The 17,744-nt window shown below is 47.4% G+C and overlaps 1 protein-coding gene across 2 annotated transcripts in view; it reads left to right on the top strand.

Moving 5' to 3' along the window:
* Positions 1-17,744, top strand: part of TRAF2 (TNF receptor associated factor 2) — a 102,487-nt gene that overhangs the window by 23,231 nt on the left and 61,512 nt on the right. For both annotated transcript variants that reach the window (XM_063936175.1, XM_063936176.1), the window contains 3 exons: positions 10,083-10,133; positions 12,822-13,030; positions 14,707-14,785. In XM_063936175.1, coding sequence (XP_063792245.1) covers positions 12,834-13,030; positions 14,707-14,785 — 276 coding nt within the window. In that variant the 5' untranslated portion in view covers positions 10,083-10,133; positions 12,822-12,833. The remainder of the gene's footprint in view (positions 1-10,082; positions 10,134-12,821; positions 13,031-14,706; positions 14,786-17,744) is intronic.

Genomic DNA, 17,744 nt, shown 5'->3' with positions numbered 1-17,744 from the left:
GAGGGTTATAAACCTGCGGCCTCGACTTTTTGCTATTGAATGAAAAATCTGTGTTAAGTGATCGTGGATTTTTCTAATTGAAGAGCAAGAAGTCACACCTACGGACTAGGTGAAAAGTTGAGAGAAATCCTTATTTTATGGTAAAAATATTGGAACGCGGCACAGTACCCCTGCGACACCCCTCCTGATGAATAATAATGCACTTGGAGCTTTTTAAATAGGAATATATGGCCAATAAATATTTAATTTTTCATGTCATTTTCTCTAAAAGGCAGAAACATGTGTTAAATGATGTGAGACTTATACAGATGTGTCCTCTTACATCTTTGCGCTGTGTGCTACAAATCACCTTACACACAACGCGCAAGTGACTCTGTAGCGCCGAACGTCTTTTCTTCCACTCATGAAAATGCGTCTTAGACACAAACTAATAGGACGCACGGGCAGCTTCTGCTGATTAAAATGATATGCAGCATACCTATATTCTGTGTATGACTGTGACTGTATCTGCATATGAAATGCTATGCTACAGTGTTTTCATGGACACTGTGATGTGGCATTTCGGATGCAGATAGAGCCACAATTACACACACAACATAGGCATGCTGCATATAATTTAATCAACATAAGCTGCTTTTGCGTCCTATTACATTACTTTGCGACTTAGACGCATGTCCGCTGAAAAACGCAAAAAAATGCTCTGCTCTACCGCGTCCCGCCACAGCATGGCGCGACTTCAAGATCTGTTTAGTGTGACTTCAGCAAGAATTTAAGAGGACACGTGTATGATAAGGTATTTGAGGGATTCAGGATGATTTCTCCCCCCCCCCCTTGAATTGCAAGGAAATCGGGAGCTTCATGAAAATATCCTGCGAAACGCATGTAATGTTATCCTGCGAGCAACTGGCACGGAACCCGTGGATAATTGAGTCTGTACCATTGTGTTCCAAACCTTGTATGACAAAATAATCCTCTCTTGCATGCTCTGGAACAGTGACTGGCCTAAGAGAGCCGTGCTGGCTGTGGGAGTCTACTCTTCCGTGGAAATTAATTTGAACAACAACTTCCTCATGGATATAATCTACATTTTATGTGTATATGTTCTGCTCTTAGTTCCAGTTTTCTACTGTATTTGTTCATATGCTGCCGTGCCTAACCAAATAAGAACAGTTACACCCCCCCCCCCCCGCCCATGCATGCAATATTGAATTATCGGTTTATCAGTAAAACCAGTCGATAGATGACCCCCTCCCCATTTCCAGTCTACATGTGAGGTGAATTTTTCGCATAGACCCAGTGATGCCGGGGGTGGACCCTTCTTTCTCATGCCGTGTGAAACCATTTTCCTGTCACCCTGTATGAATGATCCTGTGGCAAGATATAATATGCTGCAGATAGTTCAGTCCAATATGGCCGCCCAGAAGTCCATTCTGAGGAAGAGTGGCTTATGTACGGTTTGCATGCATCCCACTACAAATGGCTCTTAGTACCTGGTTGACGTTTTTCCTTTTAAATACCTGTAGAACTGCGTGGTGTTTATTGAATAAATATTGTGCTTATACAGAACAGATCACAATTCCATTAAGTTTGGGAAATTCCATAAAGGGGATGGTTCTGCGTCACAGGCAAAATGGCTGTAGTAGCGTTCCGCAGCGGTAGTCGGATCTACTAGTTTATGCTAATGCGCGGGGGGGGGGGGCGGGGGGGTCGTGCGCCTGCGAGAGGCAACCTTTGCTGCCCATAGATTTTACACCACCACCATTACTATCAGCAGCTGCACGTCTGGTGCCAGAGACTCGTCACACACAGGCTGCCCTTCCCCGTCCGCACAACTTTACATACACACCCGCGTCACTTCCACACCCCAGGGCGGTTCTGTGTACTCGCGTTGTTGCCTCCCTGACACGCCCAATATCACGGAGACAGAAGCGTGCGAGCTCTGTAAGGCTCGGAATAAGACTGACATACACATAAATGCACAAACTCGCAGCTACCCGTTTAACACTATGCAAACCCTCAATGGGGGTAATTCAGAGTTGATCGCAGCAGCAAGTTTATTAGCAATTGGGCAAAACCATGTGCACTGCAGGTGGGGCAGATGTAACATGTGCAGAGAGAGTTAGATTTGGGTGGGTTATAGTGTTTCTGTGCAGGGTAAATACTGGCTGCTTTATTTTTACACTGCAATTTAGATTTCAGTTTGAACACACCCCACCCAAATCTAACTCTCTCTGCACATGTTATATCTGCCCCTCCCCCCCTGCAGTGCACATGGTTTTGCCCAACTGCTAACAAATTTGCTACTGCGATCAACTCAGAATTAGGCCCAATATCTGTGTCCATGCACAAATATCCGTCTGACTCAGTCAGGTCACCTGTGTCATACGCTGGGGTCCCTGTAAATATAGTAAGTTTGTGGTTTATGTGCAATCTGTGGCAATACTTGGCACGTGTATTCCTGTGAGTTATACTGGTATGTGTGAGTGCTGAGTAATAATTACGCTGATATCAGGGTGGAGGACAACCACCGTCATGCACTGTGTCACATTTGTATGCCCATTATAGTGTCATGTGGTGTGTGACATATGTTTTTTTTCTTCAGTGTGTCATGACTGACTTAGCATGTGATGAACGAGGTGAGGAAACTGTCAGCTGCTGTTGCAGGGCGGTCCAGTGCTTGTAACGTATCATCTGACAGCTGATAACAGAGCAGTATGTTACTGGTATTCCCCCGCACAGTCCACAATTTTGTTGACGCGCCCTCTCTTAACGCATACCCCGTTTACCACCAAAATCCCAGGTCGGACTCTGATTGTGATCAAGGGTCCAACCCGGGTCAGGTCCAGCTTCAGACCCCATTACCACTGCACTTTGACCCGGGTTATTCCCATCTCAGACCTGTTCACACTGAACCCGGGTCAGCCCTGCAAAAGCCTATGGATGGTATTGAAAATGGCCTTTTTCAGGCTCACAAAGACGAGGTCACAAAAATCACCCTCCAGCGGCCGGGATGGTCCAGTCAGTGGCTTTTGCGGTTGCCCGGGTACAGACCTGTTACCACTGCAGCGTTACTGGGTTGTACCTGTGTAAAACCCTGGTCGAGACCCAGGAATTTTTTTCTGGGGGCCGTGTCCAATGAGCCGCAACCCGTGTTGACACTGCAATAAGCCATGTTTTTAAAACAGTGGAAAAGGGTAAGTGTAGCCCCTGTATAATGGAGCTCTACAGAATTGTTGGAGCTGTTTTCCGTCGGCATTGAGGCTCCGTAGTAGCACTGCACGCTCTTTCTGCGCACATTGCTGCGAATAAATGAAGTCTGACCCCAATTGTGCTCACACCTGCTGCGAGCACACGTGAGCAAAGATCGTGAACCAAACATCCGGAAGGAACGTAACATGTGATGCTACTACCGGGACGCTGCGGCTTATAGAATCTGCATTAAATACACAGTACACGGTGCCGCAGGGAAGTTTGGGGCGTGTTAATGAATGTGCTTTTAATGCTGTTTCTCTAACATCCTAGTGGATGCTGGGGACTCCGTAAGGACCATGGGGAATAGACTGGCTCCGCAGGAGACATGGGCACTTTAAGAAAGAATTTGGATTCTGGTGTGCTCTGGCTCCTCCCTCTATTCCCCTCCTCCAGACCTCAGTTTGAATCTGTGCCCGGACGAGCTGGGTGCTGTTTAGTGAGCTCTCCTGAGCTTGCTATAAAAAAGTATTTTGTTAGGTTTTTTTATTTTCAGGGAGCTCAGCTGGCAACAGACTCCCTGCATCGTGGGACTGAGGGGAGAGAAGCAGCCCTACTCTCTAAAGCTAGGTCCTGCTTCTTAGGCTACTGGACACCATTAGCTCCAGAGGGATCGTACACAGGATCTCACCCTTTGTCGTCCGATCCCGGAGCCGCGCCGCCGTCCCCCTCGCAGAGCCGGAAGACAGAAGCCGGGTGAAAGAAGCAAGAAGACTTCGAAATCGGCGGCAGAAGACTCCAGTCTTCACTGAGGTAGCGCACAGCACTGCAGCTGTGCTCCATTGCTCCCACACTATACCCACATACTCCGGTCACTGTAGGGTGTAGGGCGCAGGGGGGGGGGGGGGCGCCCTGGGCAGCAATTAGGACCTCTTGGCAAAAGTTGGACACATATACAGTTGGGCACTGTATATATGTATGAGCCCCCGCCATAATATAGTACAAAATCGCGGGACAGAAGCCCGCCGCTGAGGGGGCGGGGCTTCTTCCTCAGCACTCACCAGCGCCGTTTTTTCTCCATAGCTCCGCTGAGAGGAAGCTCCCCAGGCTCTCCCCTGCAGATTCACGGTAGAAGAGGTTAAAAAGAGAGGGGGGGCACATAAATTAGGCGCAAAAACATAATATACAGCAGCTACTGGGTTAACACTAAGTTACTGTGTGACTCCTGGGTTATATAGCGCTGAGGTGTGTGCTGGCATACTCTCTCTCTGTCTCTCCAAAGGGCCTTGTGGGGGAACTGTCTTCAAAAAGAGCATCCCCTGTGTGTGTGGTGTGTCGGTACGCTTGTGTCGACATGTTTGACGAGGAAGGCTATGTGGAAGCAGAGCGGGAGCAAATGAATGTGGTGTCTCCGCCGACACCTGATTGGATGGATATATGGAAGGTTTTAAATGATAATGTTAATTCCTTGCATAAAAGGTTGGATAAAGCTGAAGCCTTAGGACAGTCAGGGTCTCAGCCCATGCCTGATCCTATGTCGCAGAGGCTGTCAGGGTCTCAGAAGCGCCCACTATCCCAAATTGTTGCCACAGATACCGACATGGATTCTGACTCCAGTGTCGATTACGATGATGCAAAGTTACAGCCTAAATTGGCTAAATCCATCCGTTATATGATTATAGCAATTAAGGATGTGTTGCACATCACAGAGGAAACCCCAGTCCCTGACAAGAGGGTTCATATGTATGGGGAAAAAAGGCAGGTGGTGACCTTTCCCCCTTCACACGAGCTAAATGAGTTATGTGAAAAGGCTTGGGAATCTCCAGATAAAAAACTGCAGATTTCCAAACGGATGCTTATGGCGTATCCTTTCCCGCCAACGGACAGGTTACGCTGGGAATCCTCCCCTAGGGTGGACAAAGCTTTAACAGGCTTATCCAAGAGGGTAGCCCTGCCGTCACAGGATACGGCCACCCTAAAAGATGCTGCGGATAGAAAGCAAGAGGGTACCCTGAAGTCCATTTATACACATTCAGGTACCTTACTAAGGCCGGCAATTGCGTCGGCCTGGGTGTGTAGTGCTGTAGCAGCATGGACGGATACCTTATCTGAGGAACTGGATACCTTAGACAAGGATACTATATTAATGACCCTGGGGCATATAAAAGACGCTGTCCTATATATGAGAGATGCTCAAAGAGACATTAGCCTACTGGGCTCTAGAATAAATGCAATGTCGATTTCTGCCAGAAGGGTCCTGTGGACTCGGCAATGGACAGGTGATGCCGACTCAAAAAGGCATATGGAGGTTTTACCTTACAAGGGTGAGGAATTGTTTGGGGAGGGTCTCTCGGACCTGGTCTCCACAGCTACTGCTGGAAAGTCAAACTTTTTGCCATATGTTTCCTCACAACCTAAGAAAGCACCGTATTACCAAATGCAGTCCTTTCGATCACAAAAAGGCAAAGTCCGAGGTGCGTCTTTTCTTGCCAGAGGCAGGGGCAGAGGAAGGAAGCTGCACAATACAGCTAGTTCCCAGGAACAGAAGTCCTCCCCGGCTTCCACTAAATCCACCGCATGACGCTGGGGCTCCACAGGTGGAGCTAGGCCCGGTGGGGGCGCGTCTCCGAAATTTCAGCCACAAGTGGGTTCACTCCCTGGTGGATCCCTGGGCGATAGAGATTGTGTCTCAGGGATACAAGCTGGAATTCGAAGAGATGCCCCCTCACCGCTTCCTCAAATCGGCCCTGCCAGCTTCTCCCCCAGAGAGGGAGATAGTTTTAAATGCAATTCAAAAATTGTGTCTTCAACAGGTGGTGGTCAAAGTTCCCCTGCTTCAACAAGGGAGGGGGTATAACTCAACCCTGTTTGTAGTCCCGAAACCGGACGGTTCGGTCAGACCCATTTTAAATTTAAAATCCTTGAATCTATACTTGAAAAGGTTCAAGTTCAAGATGGAATCGCTCAGAGTGGTCATCGCCAGCCTAGAAGAGGGGGATTTTATGGTATCCCGGGACATAAAGGATGGTGGATCCCTGGGCGATAGAGATTGTGTCTCAGGGATACAAGCTGGAATTCGAAGAGATGCCCCCCTCACCGCTTCCTCAAATCGGCCCTGCCAGCTTCCCCCTTAGAGAGGGAAATAGTGTTAGCTGCAATTCACAAATTGTATATTCAACAGGTGGTGGTCAAGGTTCCCCTCCTTCAACAAGGAAAGGGTTATTATTCGACCATGTTTGTGGTACCGAAAACAGACGGTTCGGTCAGACCCATATTGAATTTAAAATCCCTGAACATATACCTGAAAAGGTTCAAGTTCAAGATGGAATCGCTCAGAGCGGTCATCGCAAGCCTGGAAGGGGGGGATTTTATGGTGTCTCTGGACATAAAGGATGCATACCTTCATGTCCCCATTTATCTACCTCATCAGGCGTATCTCAGATTTGTGGTACAGGATTGTCATTATCAATTTCAGACGTTGCCGTTTGGTCTCTCCACGGCACCGAGAATATTTACCAAGGTAATGGCGGAAATGATGGTGCTCCTGCGGTAGCAAGGGGTCACAATTATCCCATGCTTGGACGATCTCCTCATAAAGGCGAGGTCCAGAGAGCAGTTGCTGATCAGCGTAGCACGCTCTCGGGAAGTGTTACAACAGCATGGCTGGATTCTAAATATTCCAAAGTCGCAGTTGATTCCTACGACTCGTCTGCCTTTCCTGGGCATGATTCTGGACACAGACCAGAAGAGGGTTTATCTCCCGATGGAGAAGGCTCAGGAGCTCCTGACTCTGGTCAGAGACCTATTAAAACCAAAACAGGTGTCGGTGCATCGCTGCACGCGAGTCCTGGGAAAGATGGTGGCATCATACGAGGCCATTCCCTTCGGCAGGTTCCATGCGAGGACCTTTCAATGGGATCTGTTGGACAAGTGGTCCGGATCACATCTTCAGATGCATCGGTTGATCACCCTATCCCCCAGGGCCAGGGTGTCTCTCCTGTGGTGGCTGCAGAGTGCTCACCTTCTCGAAGGTCGCAGATTCGGCATTCAGGACTGGGTCCTGGTGACCACGGATGCAAGCCTCAGAGGGTGGGGGGCAGTCACACAGGTAAGAAATTTCCAAGGGCTGTGGTCAAGTCAGGAGACTTGCCTTCACATCAACATCCTGGAGCTAAGGGCCATATACAACGCCCTACGTCAAGCGGAGTCCCTGCTTCGCGACCAACCGGTTCTGATTCAGTCAGACAACATCACCGCAGTGGCTCATGTAAACCGCCAAGGCGGCACACGGAGCAGGGTGGCGATGGCAGAAGCCACCAGAATTTTTCGCTGGGCGGAGTATCACGTAAGCGCACTGTCAGCAGTGTTCATTCCGGGAGTGGACAACTGGGAAGCAGACTTCCTCAGCAGGCACGACCTCCACCCGGGAGGGTGGGGACTTCATCAAGAAGTCTTCACGCAGATTGCAAGTCGGTGGGAACTGCCACAGGTGGACATGATGGCATCCCGCCTCAACAAAAAGCTACAGAGATATTGCGCCAGGTCAAGAGACCCTCAGGGGATAGCTGTGGACGCACTGGTGACACCGTGGGTGTTCCAGTCAGTCTATGTATTTCCTCCTCTTCCTCTCATACCCAAGGTGCTGAGAATCATAAGAAAAAGAGGAGTGAGAACAATACTCATTGTTCCGGATTGGCCAAGAAGGACTTAGTATCCAGATCTACAAGAAATACTCACAGAGGACCCGTGGCCTCTGCCTCTAAGACAGGACTTGTTGCAACAGGGGCCCTGTCTGTTCCAAGACTTACCGCGGCTGCGTTTGACGGCATGCCGGTTGAACGCCGGATCCTAGCAGAAAAAGGCATTCCGGATGAAGTTATTCCTACCCTGATAAAGGCTAGGAAGGATGTGACAGCTCAACATTATCACCGTATATGGCGAAAATATGTGGCTTGGTGTGAGGCCAGGAATGCCCTATGGAGGAATTCCAGCTGGGCCGTTTCCTTCACTTCCTACAGGCGGGAGTGACTTTGGGCCTTAAATTGGGTTCCATTAAGGTTCAGATTTCGGCCTTATCCATTTTCTTTTAAAAAGAACTGGCTTCTCTGCCTGAAGTTCAGACGTTTGTAAAGGGAGTTCTGCATATTCAGCCCCCTTTTGTCCCTCCAGTGGCACCTTGGGATCTTAACGTGGTGTTGAGTTTCCTGAAATCATACTGGTTTGAACCACTCAAAACGGTGGAATTGAAATATCTCACGTGGAAGGTGGTCATGCTAGTAGCCTTGGCTTCGGCTAGGCGTGTGTCAGAATTGGCGGCTTTGTCACATAAAAGCCCTTATCTGGTTTTCCATGCGGATAGAGCAGAATTGCGGACCCGCCCACAATTTCTGCCGAAAGTGGTTTCATCCTTTCATATAAACCAACCTATCGTGGTGCCTGTGGCTACTACTGACTTGGAGGATTCCAAGTCACTGGATGTGGTCAGGGCTTTGAAGGTTTATGTAGCCAGAACGGCTAAGGTCAGGAAAACAGAATCTTTGTTTATCCTGTATGCTTCCAACAAGCTTGGGGCGCCTGCTTCAAAGCAAACTATTGCTCGCTGGATCTGTAACACGATTCAGCAGGCTCATTCTGCGGCAGGGTTGCCGCTGCCTAAATCAGTTAAGGCCCATTCCACAAGGAAGGTGGGCTCTTCTTGGGCGGCTGCCCGAGGGGTCTCGGTATTACAGCTTTGCCGAGCGGCTACTTGGTCAGGTTCAAACACCTTTGCAAAATTCTACAAGTTTGATACCCTGGCTGAGGAGGACCTTGTGTTTGCTCATTCGGTGCTGCAGAGTCATCCGCACTCTCCCGCCCGTTTGGGAGCTTTGGTATAATCCCCATGGTCCTTACGGAGTTCCCAGCATCCACTAGGACGTTAGAGAAAATAAGATTTTACTTACCGGTAAATCTATTTCTCGTAGTCCGTAGAGGATGCTGGGCGCCCATCCCAAGTGCGGACTTCTTCTGCAATGCTTGTATATAGGTATTTTGTAAATAAGGGTTATGTATAGTTGCATCAGGGTTGATCTGATGCTCTGTTGTTGTTCATACTGTTAACTGGGTAAAGTTATCACAAGTTATACGGTGTGATTGGTGTGGCTGGTATGAGTCTTACCCTGGATTCCCAAGATCCTTTCCTTGTACTGTCAGCTCTTCCGGGCACAGTTTCTCTTAACTGAGGTCTGGAGGAGGAACATAGAGGGAGGAGCCAGAGCACACCAGAATCCAAATTCTTTCTTAAAGTGCCCATGTCTCCTGCGGAGCCGCTATTCCCCATGGTCCTTACGGAGTCCCCAGCATCCACTACGGACTACGAGAAATAGATTTACCGGTAAGTAAAATCTTATTTTTACACATGCGAACAAAGCAGGAGGTTTTGTGTAAACTAGACTGATCACCCGTCCCCTGTTTTGAACACCCACATGCTGCATGTCTGGTTAGATATCATTTCGCTGCAAGCCTGTAATAGGTCACAGACACACTGGCGTTTGCGTTGCAACTCTTAGCGCAGGTAAAACCACTCGTCTAACTCCTTTGCATGCAGTACTTGCAATTTACTAGCGTTTCAGAGTGGATTGTAGTCTTGAGACGTGGAAACTCGCCAAATGCAGAGAAACGCTTTCAGGAAAAGACTGGCGAGAAGCCCAAGTGTTTTTCCGTAGCAAAATAGAAAGTAAAGCTTTTATACAGAAAGAAAAACCAAGCTAAGCTAATGCCGTCTTTTGCTTTCCTTTCATTGCTTTATGTCTGCATACACCATTGCATCGATGTGACAGACTCGTCTCTCTGCTGTATATTACCTGTGTCCGCTGTGAGCTGTATCTTTATACGTCTCTTCTGTGTGGTTCTAGGTGTGAGGAGTTTCTCTGCATCTGGGAGTCTCCAGATACACCTGGCTGTGAGTAAGTAAATTCATGATTCACCCTCTCTTACCCCTCTGTCTGTTACTACCCAGTCTCGTCCTGTTACTGTGTACTGCGCAACAGACCGTGCCGGCGCTATACATAGGTGAATACTGAAGTAGCTATTCCTTCTGATTTATTGCATAAGGGTGACATGATGCGTAAGTTTGCTCGCTGACTGGGAAGGTTAGCAGTTGCTTTACCGACTGACAGAGTACCGACGGTCATAATCCTAACAACCGTTGACCGACAGTCAGTATACCGACACGGTCAAAATACAGACATTCGTTATGCCGACATGTTGAAAATGCCGACATAGCCAGCATACCGACACTTGAAATGCCGACATGCACTTTTAAGGAATTTTTGCCCCAAAACAGACTTATTCATACTTTACCATCCCAGTGGACCTGGAGGGGGAATATAATAGTGTGCCGGGCGCGGAGGTACACTTAGATGGTGTCCATGTCGACACTGACACCAACAACTCATGTCGGCATTTTGAACATGTCGGTACAATGAGTGTCTGTATGTTGACCGTGTGGGTATTTTGACTGTTGGTCAGTGGCTGTCGGGGATTATGACCGTCTGTATTGTGTCCGTTGGAAAATCATACTGAAGCATGGGCGGCACAGATGGTGTAATGGTTAGCATTACTGCCTCACAGCACTGATGTAATGGGTTCGATTCCCACCATGGCCCTAACTGTGTGGAGTTTGTATATTCTCCCCGTACTTGCGTGGGTTTCCTCCGAGTACTCCGGTTTCCTCCCACAATCCAAAAATATACTGGTAGGTTAATTGGCTCCCAACAAAAAATGATCCCTAGCGTGAATGTGTGCGCGTGTACGTGTGATAGGGAATATAGAGTGTAAGCTCCACTGGGGCAGGGACTGATGTGAATGGCTGCGGAATATGTGTGCTATAGACATAACTGGTAATATATAATAATGAGCCTGGGTTAACGGTCAGTGAGCACCGCCTGTCGTGTTAATAAATGACACTAGAAAGTGGAACATGAGCATTTTTTGTTCCCCATGCAAAATCGCATTCGTATTCTAAAAATGTCCAAATGTACTTTCTGTTCCTATGCGATAGTGCTTTTCCCCCCATGTATTGTATTTGCATATTGCTAGCTGGCAGCAGTAATCATTGTCAGCCTGCTGTCTTCTCACTCCAATTACATGAGATCATTTCCTTTATGTGGTTTTAGTATTGTGGATATAATGGGGGGTTATTCAGATCTGATCGCAGCAGCAGATTTGTTAGCAGTTGGGCAAAACCATGTGCAGTGCAGGTGGGGCAGATGTAACATGTGCAGAGAGAGTGAGATTTGGGTGGGGTGTGTTCAAACTGAAATCTAAATTGTAGTATAAAAATAAAGCAGCCAGTATTTACCCTGCACAGAAACAAAATAACCCACCCAAATCTAACTCTCTCTGCACATGTTACATCTGCCCACTTCCCCTGCAGTGCACATGGTTTTGCCCAGCTGCTACGATCAGGTCTTAATTACCCCCAATGTTGGGAGGGGACTTTGTGACTGATTCTGTGTTGGTGTTAGAGTCCCCATGCAGATGCGATTAATTGTCACAGTTCTCTGATCCCCCTGACACACTGGGTCGGGAAATTAGGGATATTCAACAGGTTGAAAGATCTTGATTCTCCGATCCCCACCTAAAAATGGTGGAGATCGGCAAATCTGGGATTTTTAGTAGGAAACGTTTCCCTGATTACCCGATGGATCACCATTCATTGATGGCCGCCGATCCATGTTTCCAGTCAGCGCTTCCTGTCTGATCAGGGAAACGTCGGCCAGGTGTGTGGGCCCTATGAAAGAGCCAGTAACTCTGCAGCTTGGTAAAAGCATGTAGCACTGCAGGTGGGGCAGATGTAACGTGCAGAGAGAGTTAGATGCGGATAGGGTGTGTCCATACTCAGAGCTAAATTGCAGAGTAAAAATAAATCTGTCTAACATTTGTGGGCTGCATGCAGAAGCAGGCAGTATTTACCCTGCATACAAAAAAATATATGTATTTGCTCTCCTTGCAGCTCAACATGGTTTTGCCCAGGTGCAAAGGTTCTTGCTCTTTCATCCTTTATTTACAAATCGGAATCAGGCCCTGTATGTACAGGGCCTGATTGGGCTCGTTCTATTTTGTCAACATCATGTTGACATGCAGCACACTGACACTGATGAAATGTCGACTAAACAGTGGGTCTCGGCAGTGTTGAGGCATCTTGCATGTCGACATTTCAGATGACGACAATTTCAACAGTGTTGACGTAACTGTTGACATTCTGGTGTTGGCATTTTGACGAGTGATTGTACAGTCACTCTAGCCCATTGGGCCGTTGTATTTATTTCCCTTTTGCAGTGTGGATAGGAAATTAGTCAGAATTTCCAGGGCCTTTAATAACTATGACACATATCTGGTTAATTTAAAATTCAGCATGACTTGGCGGTCCAACACAAGCCTTGTACTTCCATGGAACTGCAGAGTCAGGGGCAGGATCACCTTGTTGCGAGGCTGGTCGGGCAGTCGGGGACTCTGTAGTTTCAGAACATCTGGAGATTCTCTGGCTTCTTATTCAATTGTCCAGGCTTTACGAAACGCGTAGGGTGATCTTCAGCCTGGTGTAGGAAGGGATTGTTGTGAGTTACATCTCCCCCCCTTTGTGTACACAGTGTGCTATTCGCATGGCTGCTGCAACCGCATCCATTGCGTCTCCGCCTGCTTCGTTAGACCTGAACCAGCCAGGATTCAAGAAAGAAATTCTCGGGACCAAGCTAGAAGGGAAATACCTCTGCTCCGACTGCAAGAATATCCTCCGCAGACCGTTCCAGGCCCAGTGCGGACATAGGTACTGCGCACACTGCCTTAGGAAGATCATCAGGTGAGTGACACGGAGTACCTGGGGAAGTACAGTGCGATTGTGTGATCGCCTTTTTGGAAAAGACAGTTTTGCAGTTTAATGATACTGTAATGGATTTTGCTGAAGAACATTTGTCTAAAATTCCCTTGAGAAGTTTGCGTATCTTTTAACTATGTGTTTAGTGATCTAGGCTCCGGCTGAGAATGTGTTACATACTGAGTCTGATTTACCGTAGTGCTCCCATATATCATTAGTAATCTAGGCTCAGTAGGCTGAGAATGTGTTACATACTGAGTCTGATTTACCGTAGTGCTCCCATATATCATTACTGATATAGGCTCAGTAGGCTGAGAATGTGTTACATACTGAGTCTGATTTACCGTATTGTTCCCATATATCATTAGTAATCTAGGCTCAGTAGGATGAGAATGTGTTACATGCTGAGTCTGACTTACTGTAGTGCTCACATATATCATTAGTAATATAGGCTCCGGCTGAGAATGTGTTACATACTGAGTCTGATTTACCGTAGTGCTCCCATATATCATTAGTAATATAGGCTCAGTAGGCTGAGAATGTGTTACATACTGAGTCTGATTTACCGTAGTGCTCCCATATATCATTAGTAATCTAGGCTCAGTAGGCTGAGAGTGTGTTACATACTGAGTCTGATTTACCGTAGTACTCCCATATATCAGTTTGTAACACATTCTCAGCCTACTGAGCCTAGATTACTAATGATATATGGGAGTACTACGGTAAATCAGACTCAGTATGTAACACATTCTCGGCCTACTGAGCCTAGATTACTAATGAGTCTGACTTACCATAGTTTTAGACTTAGTATGTGTTTTTTTGTTTTCTTTTAATTTGTTTTGTTTTAGTTAAGATATAAGGGGGTATTTTATTAGATGCGATCCTTTATCGGGTGACAAAAACGACCTGATAGAGTGATTTTTGTCTGATGGCCATTATCCAAATATTGGACGTTTTTATCTGGCAAAAAAGGACCTGTGATCATGCGATAACACATGGGATCTGGTTTACGGGGCCTTTTTTATAGCACCCGGCGAACCTATTAGCAGCGGTAAATTACTCAGTTTTAATTTTAGTCTACTTTTAGTCCTGAAATAAACTGTAATCGATGAATACTTTTAGTAAAAATCTTTGTCGACAAAATTAACACTGCTTCCTGGCTTAGAGCTATAAGGTATAATTATGTTCCTTTCTCCTGGGTGAAGGGATAGGGACCTGTTTCACAATATGGGCAGCCCTGAATGGGTTGCTGTGGCAAGTTTCATTTCCCGTCCTGCTGTCTACAGCCCCCAGTGTATATGGTGCTTGGTGCAGGTTAATAACTCCCGATGTTTGTACAGCACACAGTGCTGTAACCATGCGTAATAATGATGCAGCGGGCGGTAATGGAATAGTCTATACTCTGGTTTGAGGGTGAATCCGTGACCACCAGATAAAGCTGTAACGTTGCATGCCCAATCCTATGCGGAACGTCCAATATACAGCGTGTGTAGACGTGTATTTTGTTTTATAAACTTGCTCTTTAAGCCAATTAACATTGAATGTTTGGGGGACATCAGTCTGTCTGAGTGACGGCTACGTGGGCCGGGTGAGGTGCGGAAAGCGCTGTTGTAACGTTTGTCGTTTTGCTCCTTACTGTTCTCTCTTTGTCTCGTTCTCAGTTCCGGACCGCAGAAGTGCGCTGCGTGTATACAAGAAGGCATATTCGAGGACGGCATCTCCATTCTAGAAAGCAGCACAGTAAGTTACACATCGATAATTTGCAAATATACGTGATTGTAAATGTGTTTTGTAGAGATTACAAATTCTTAGACGTTTTATGTACTTCTGAACTGACCTCTGGTGGAAATGGAGGAGTTGCGCTCTAATAACATCGGCCATACAAGCTAACGGGGAGCGGAGACGAGACGACTGCCCGATAGTTTAGTTCTCCATGCGATACACAATGGCACTCATTCAGGTGCAGCTGCTAGGGCGGCTCGTGCCGCAAAGTACCCATGTTCGGTACTTCGCATGTGCAGGACCTGTTCTGCGTGTGCGCAAACGGGTCCTGCGACGTAGCAAACAACCCAGCATCAGACTGTCATTGACAGACAGTGAATGATCCTAGGACACGTGTCTGATCACTGCTGCAGCAGGAGGCGTCTGCATGTAATAGACTCCTCCTGCTACATCACTGTACAGCGCTATCACTGCTGCTTCCAAGGATCCCTGTGATCCGAGTGATCTCCTGTCACAGAACGATGGTCGGTTGGATCAGACAGGTTTGAAGACCAAACCAAACGATCTAGATGATGTTTCAGCTGTTTTTAGGCTATGAATGATCGGCGTTCGGTACCGTACGCTGGGCCAGATTGAGAGATGGTTTGCGTAGATCTCTGATGTGTTATGACCTGTACCTGCGCAGGATCCGCCTGCGAGGACGGTAGCAGTGCCCTCTAAGCCGCAGAGTGCTAATCATGCCTCAGCTTGAGGGTGGGGGGTGGGGCTGTGACTGCCAGCTTTCCATAAAAGGGGGGTTTGTCGTACAAAGAAACTGCGACTGAGCCACCACACACACACACCATACATAGTTACATACCATACATGACAGGTATTATAAAAGGAATTTGTTCCGAGCTCATCGCCCCAGAATAGCTACAATACAAGACATGCTCTAACCAGACATTTAAAGCACTTTTCAGGCATTAGTAAGTGGATGAAACGGGCATTAGCATACGGGAGGTGTGACCCAGTCAGGAAAGTTTCAACAAAAGTCCAATAAAATAAATGTTATGAATGATCGGGTCTTGCACTGGATCATTGTAGTTTTTTTATTGCCGCAACGCAAATGTATCTACTGTCAGGATATAACAGGGACTCCATTCCTGCGATGTGTATAAGGGATCGCTAATGTTCTGTATACTGGACCGGTCATGAAACCTTGGGTGGGAACAGTTCCGCTCTCTTCCAATGAGTCGGTCTTGTGCTGGCTGGCTCAGCCCGTTGTTGAGAGAGCCTGCTGCATAAGATACATTGCAGGGTGGTATGGACATTTATATATGGCTCTATTATAATCTGTTATATAAAGGGCTTGTGCAGAGCCATACTGCTTATGTAAGTCAGGAACTGTGGAAAGGTGCATTTAATTCTGCCCTATTGAAATGGACGTAAATGTCGCAGTCCCGCCTCTTGCTGCGTGTTCCCGGGTATCTGCAGCAACCTCCTCTAAATCCTGCCCCATTCCGTGTCTAGGTCTCCCTCTAGGGGAGGGTGAGTGGCATCGGCTGTAACTTAAGGAGTTGGTCAGCTGATGTTTTTTTTGGGTACGAAACTTGCACAGGAACTTCCCGCATAAGCCGCACTCCGATACAAGATGCCACCAGAGTAATCCGTTCCTGTGCCGTGCTCCAGCGTTCCTGACACTGAGTGTATTCCTGCGTACCAGATCCTGCTTTTTCCTGATCATTGCATCTCTGTTGGAGATCTTGACCAGTTTGTCGGTCTCCTAGTTAACAAACCATTGCCAGTGACCTCAACCTTCGGCTTGTCTCTTGGTCTATACATTTGTCCCAGCTCGGGGGCAGTTAGTAGGCCGTGACCAACATGCTACCGGCAGCGACGTTCATACCGCCGTGTCCCTGGTGAACACTGTTAGACTCCGCACTTTGGCGCTGCCAGTGCGATCCCTCAGTAACTAAAGGAGTCATTCTGTATGTGTAAGTGTGACAGCAGCATTCGGTAGTCTAGGGAGTCCTGGATGTGGGATCCTACATGAATGTGAGTGATCTACAAAACCAGTTGTAGAATAATGCACAGCACCATAACCTCTATTTACAACAGTTGGATAACCTCTGGGCAGTTGTCGTAGTTCTTACCAAAAACCTTTCATTCTGGCCAGAGCCCTCCTGTTAATCTTACTGAGAAGTGAAAATTGTCTTACAGTACAAGATGTGGCATATAAAGGGTCATTCAGACCTGATCACTCGCTAGGTTCTTTTTGCAGTCCTGCGTTCTCGTAGTCGCCGCCCACAGGGAAGTGTATTTTAGCTGTCCAAGTGTGCGCTCGCATGTGCATCCGACCTGTACAAACTGATTTTGTGCAGTCTCTGCGCAGCCCAGGACTTACTCAGCCGCTGCGATCACTTCAGCCTGTCTAGGAGCAGAATTGACGCCAGACACCCGCCGTGCAAACCCTTGGGAACGCCTGCGTTTTTCCAGACACTCCCTGAAAATGGTCAGTTGCCACTCACAAACGCCCTCTCCCTGTCAATCTCCTTGCGATCACCCGTGCCATTGCTTTTTTCGCACCATCCCGTCGCAGGGCGCTGATCCCCCGTTGCAGTGGTCCGTCGCGCCTGCGTAGTGGGGTGCATGCGCAATTCAGATCTGATCGCCCACTGTGTGAAAACACAGCCTAGCAATCAGGTCTGAATTACCCCCATAGAGTGACTGCTTCATGGGCATTAATGTGTTACGGAGTGACAGTCTCCCTGTTCAAACCACATTCTCGTGTTATGTGTTCTGCTATGATCTCTCTGCAGTTGTTTGTTTTCTGCCAGATCGTCCTGTGCTATAGTGTTACACCAAAGTGTGCTTTTATTTTCTGTGCTTTTACATTATTTTATTTTTTTTGTTCTAACCAATATTGTTGTATGTACAAAACCGAAGTGGGTCACGGTGGGGTGTGAGGAAGATGGGTGGAGCGAAAGTGAAAGCA

This window comes from Pseudophryne corroboree, chromosome 8 (genome assembly GCF_028390025.1).
Source record: "Pseudophryne corroboree isolate aPseCor3 chromosome 8, aPseCor3.hap2, whole genome shotgun sequence".
NCBI classification, from domain to species: Eukaryota; Metazoa; Chordata; class Amphibia; order Anura; family Myobatrachidae; genus Pseudophryne; species Pseudophryne corroboree.
The sequence above is the reverse complement of the archived record's forward strand: the minus strand, read 5'-3'. Positions and strand labels throughout refer to the sequence as shown.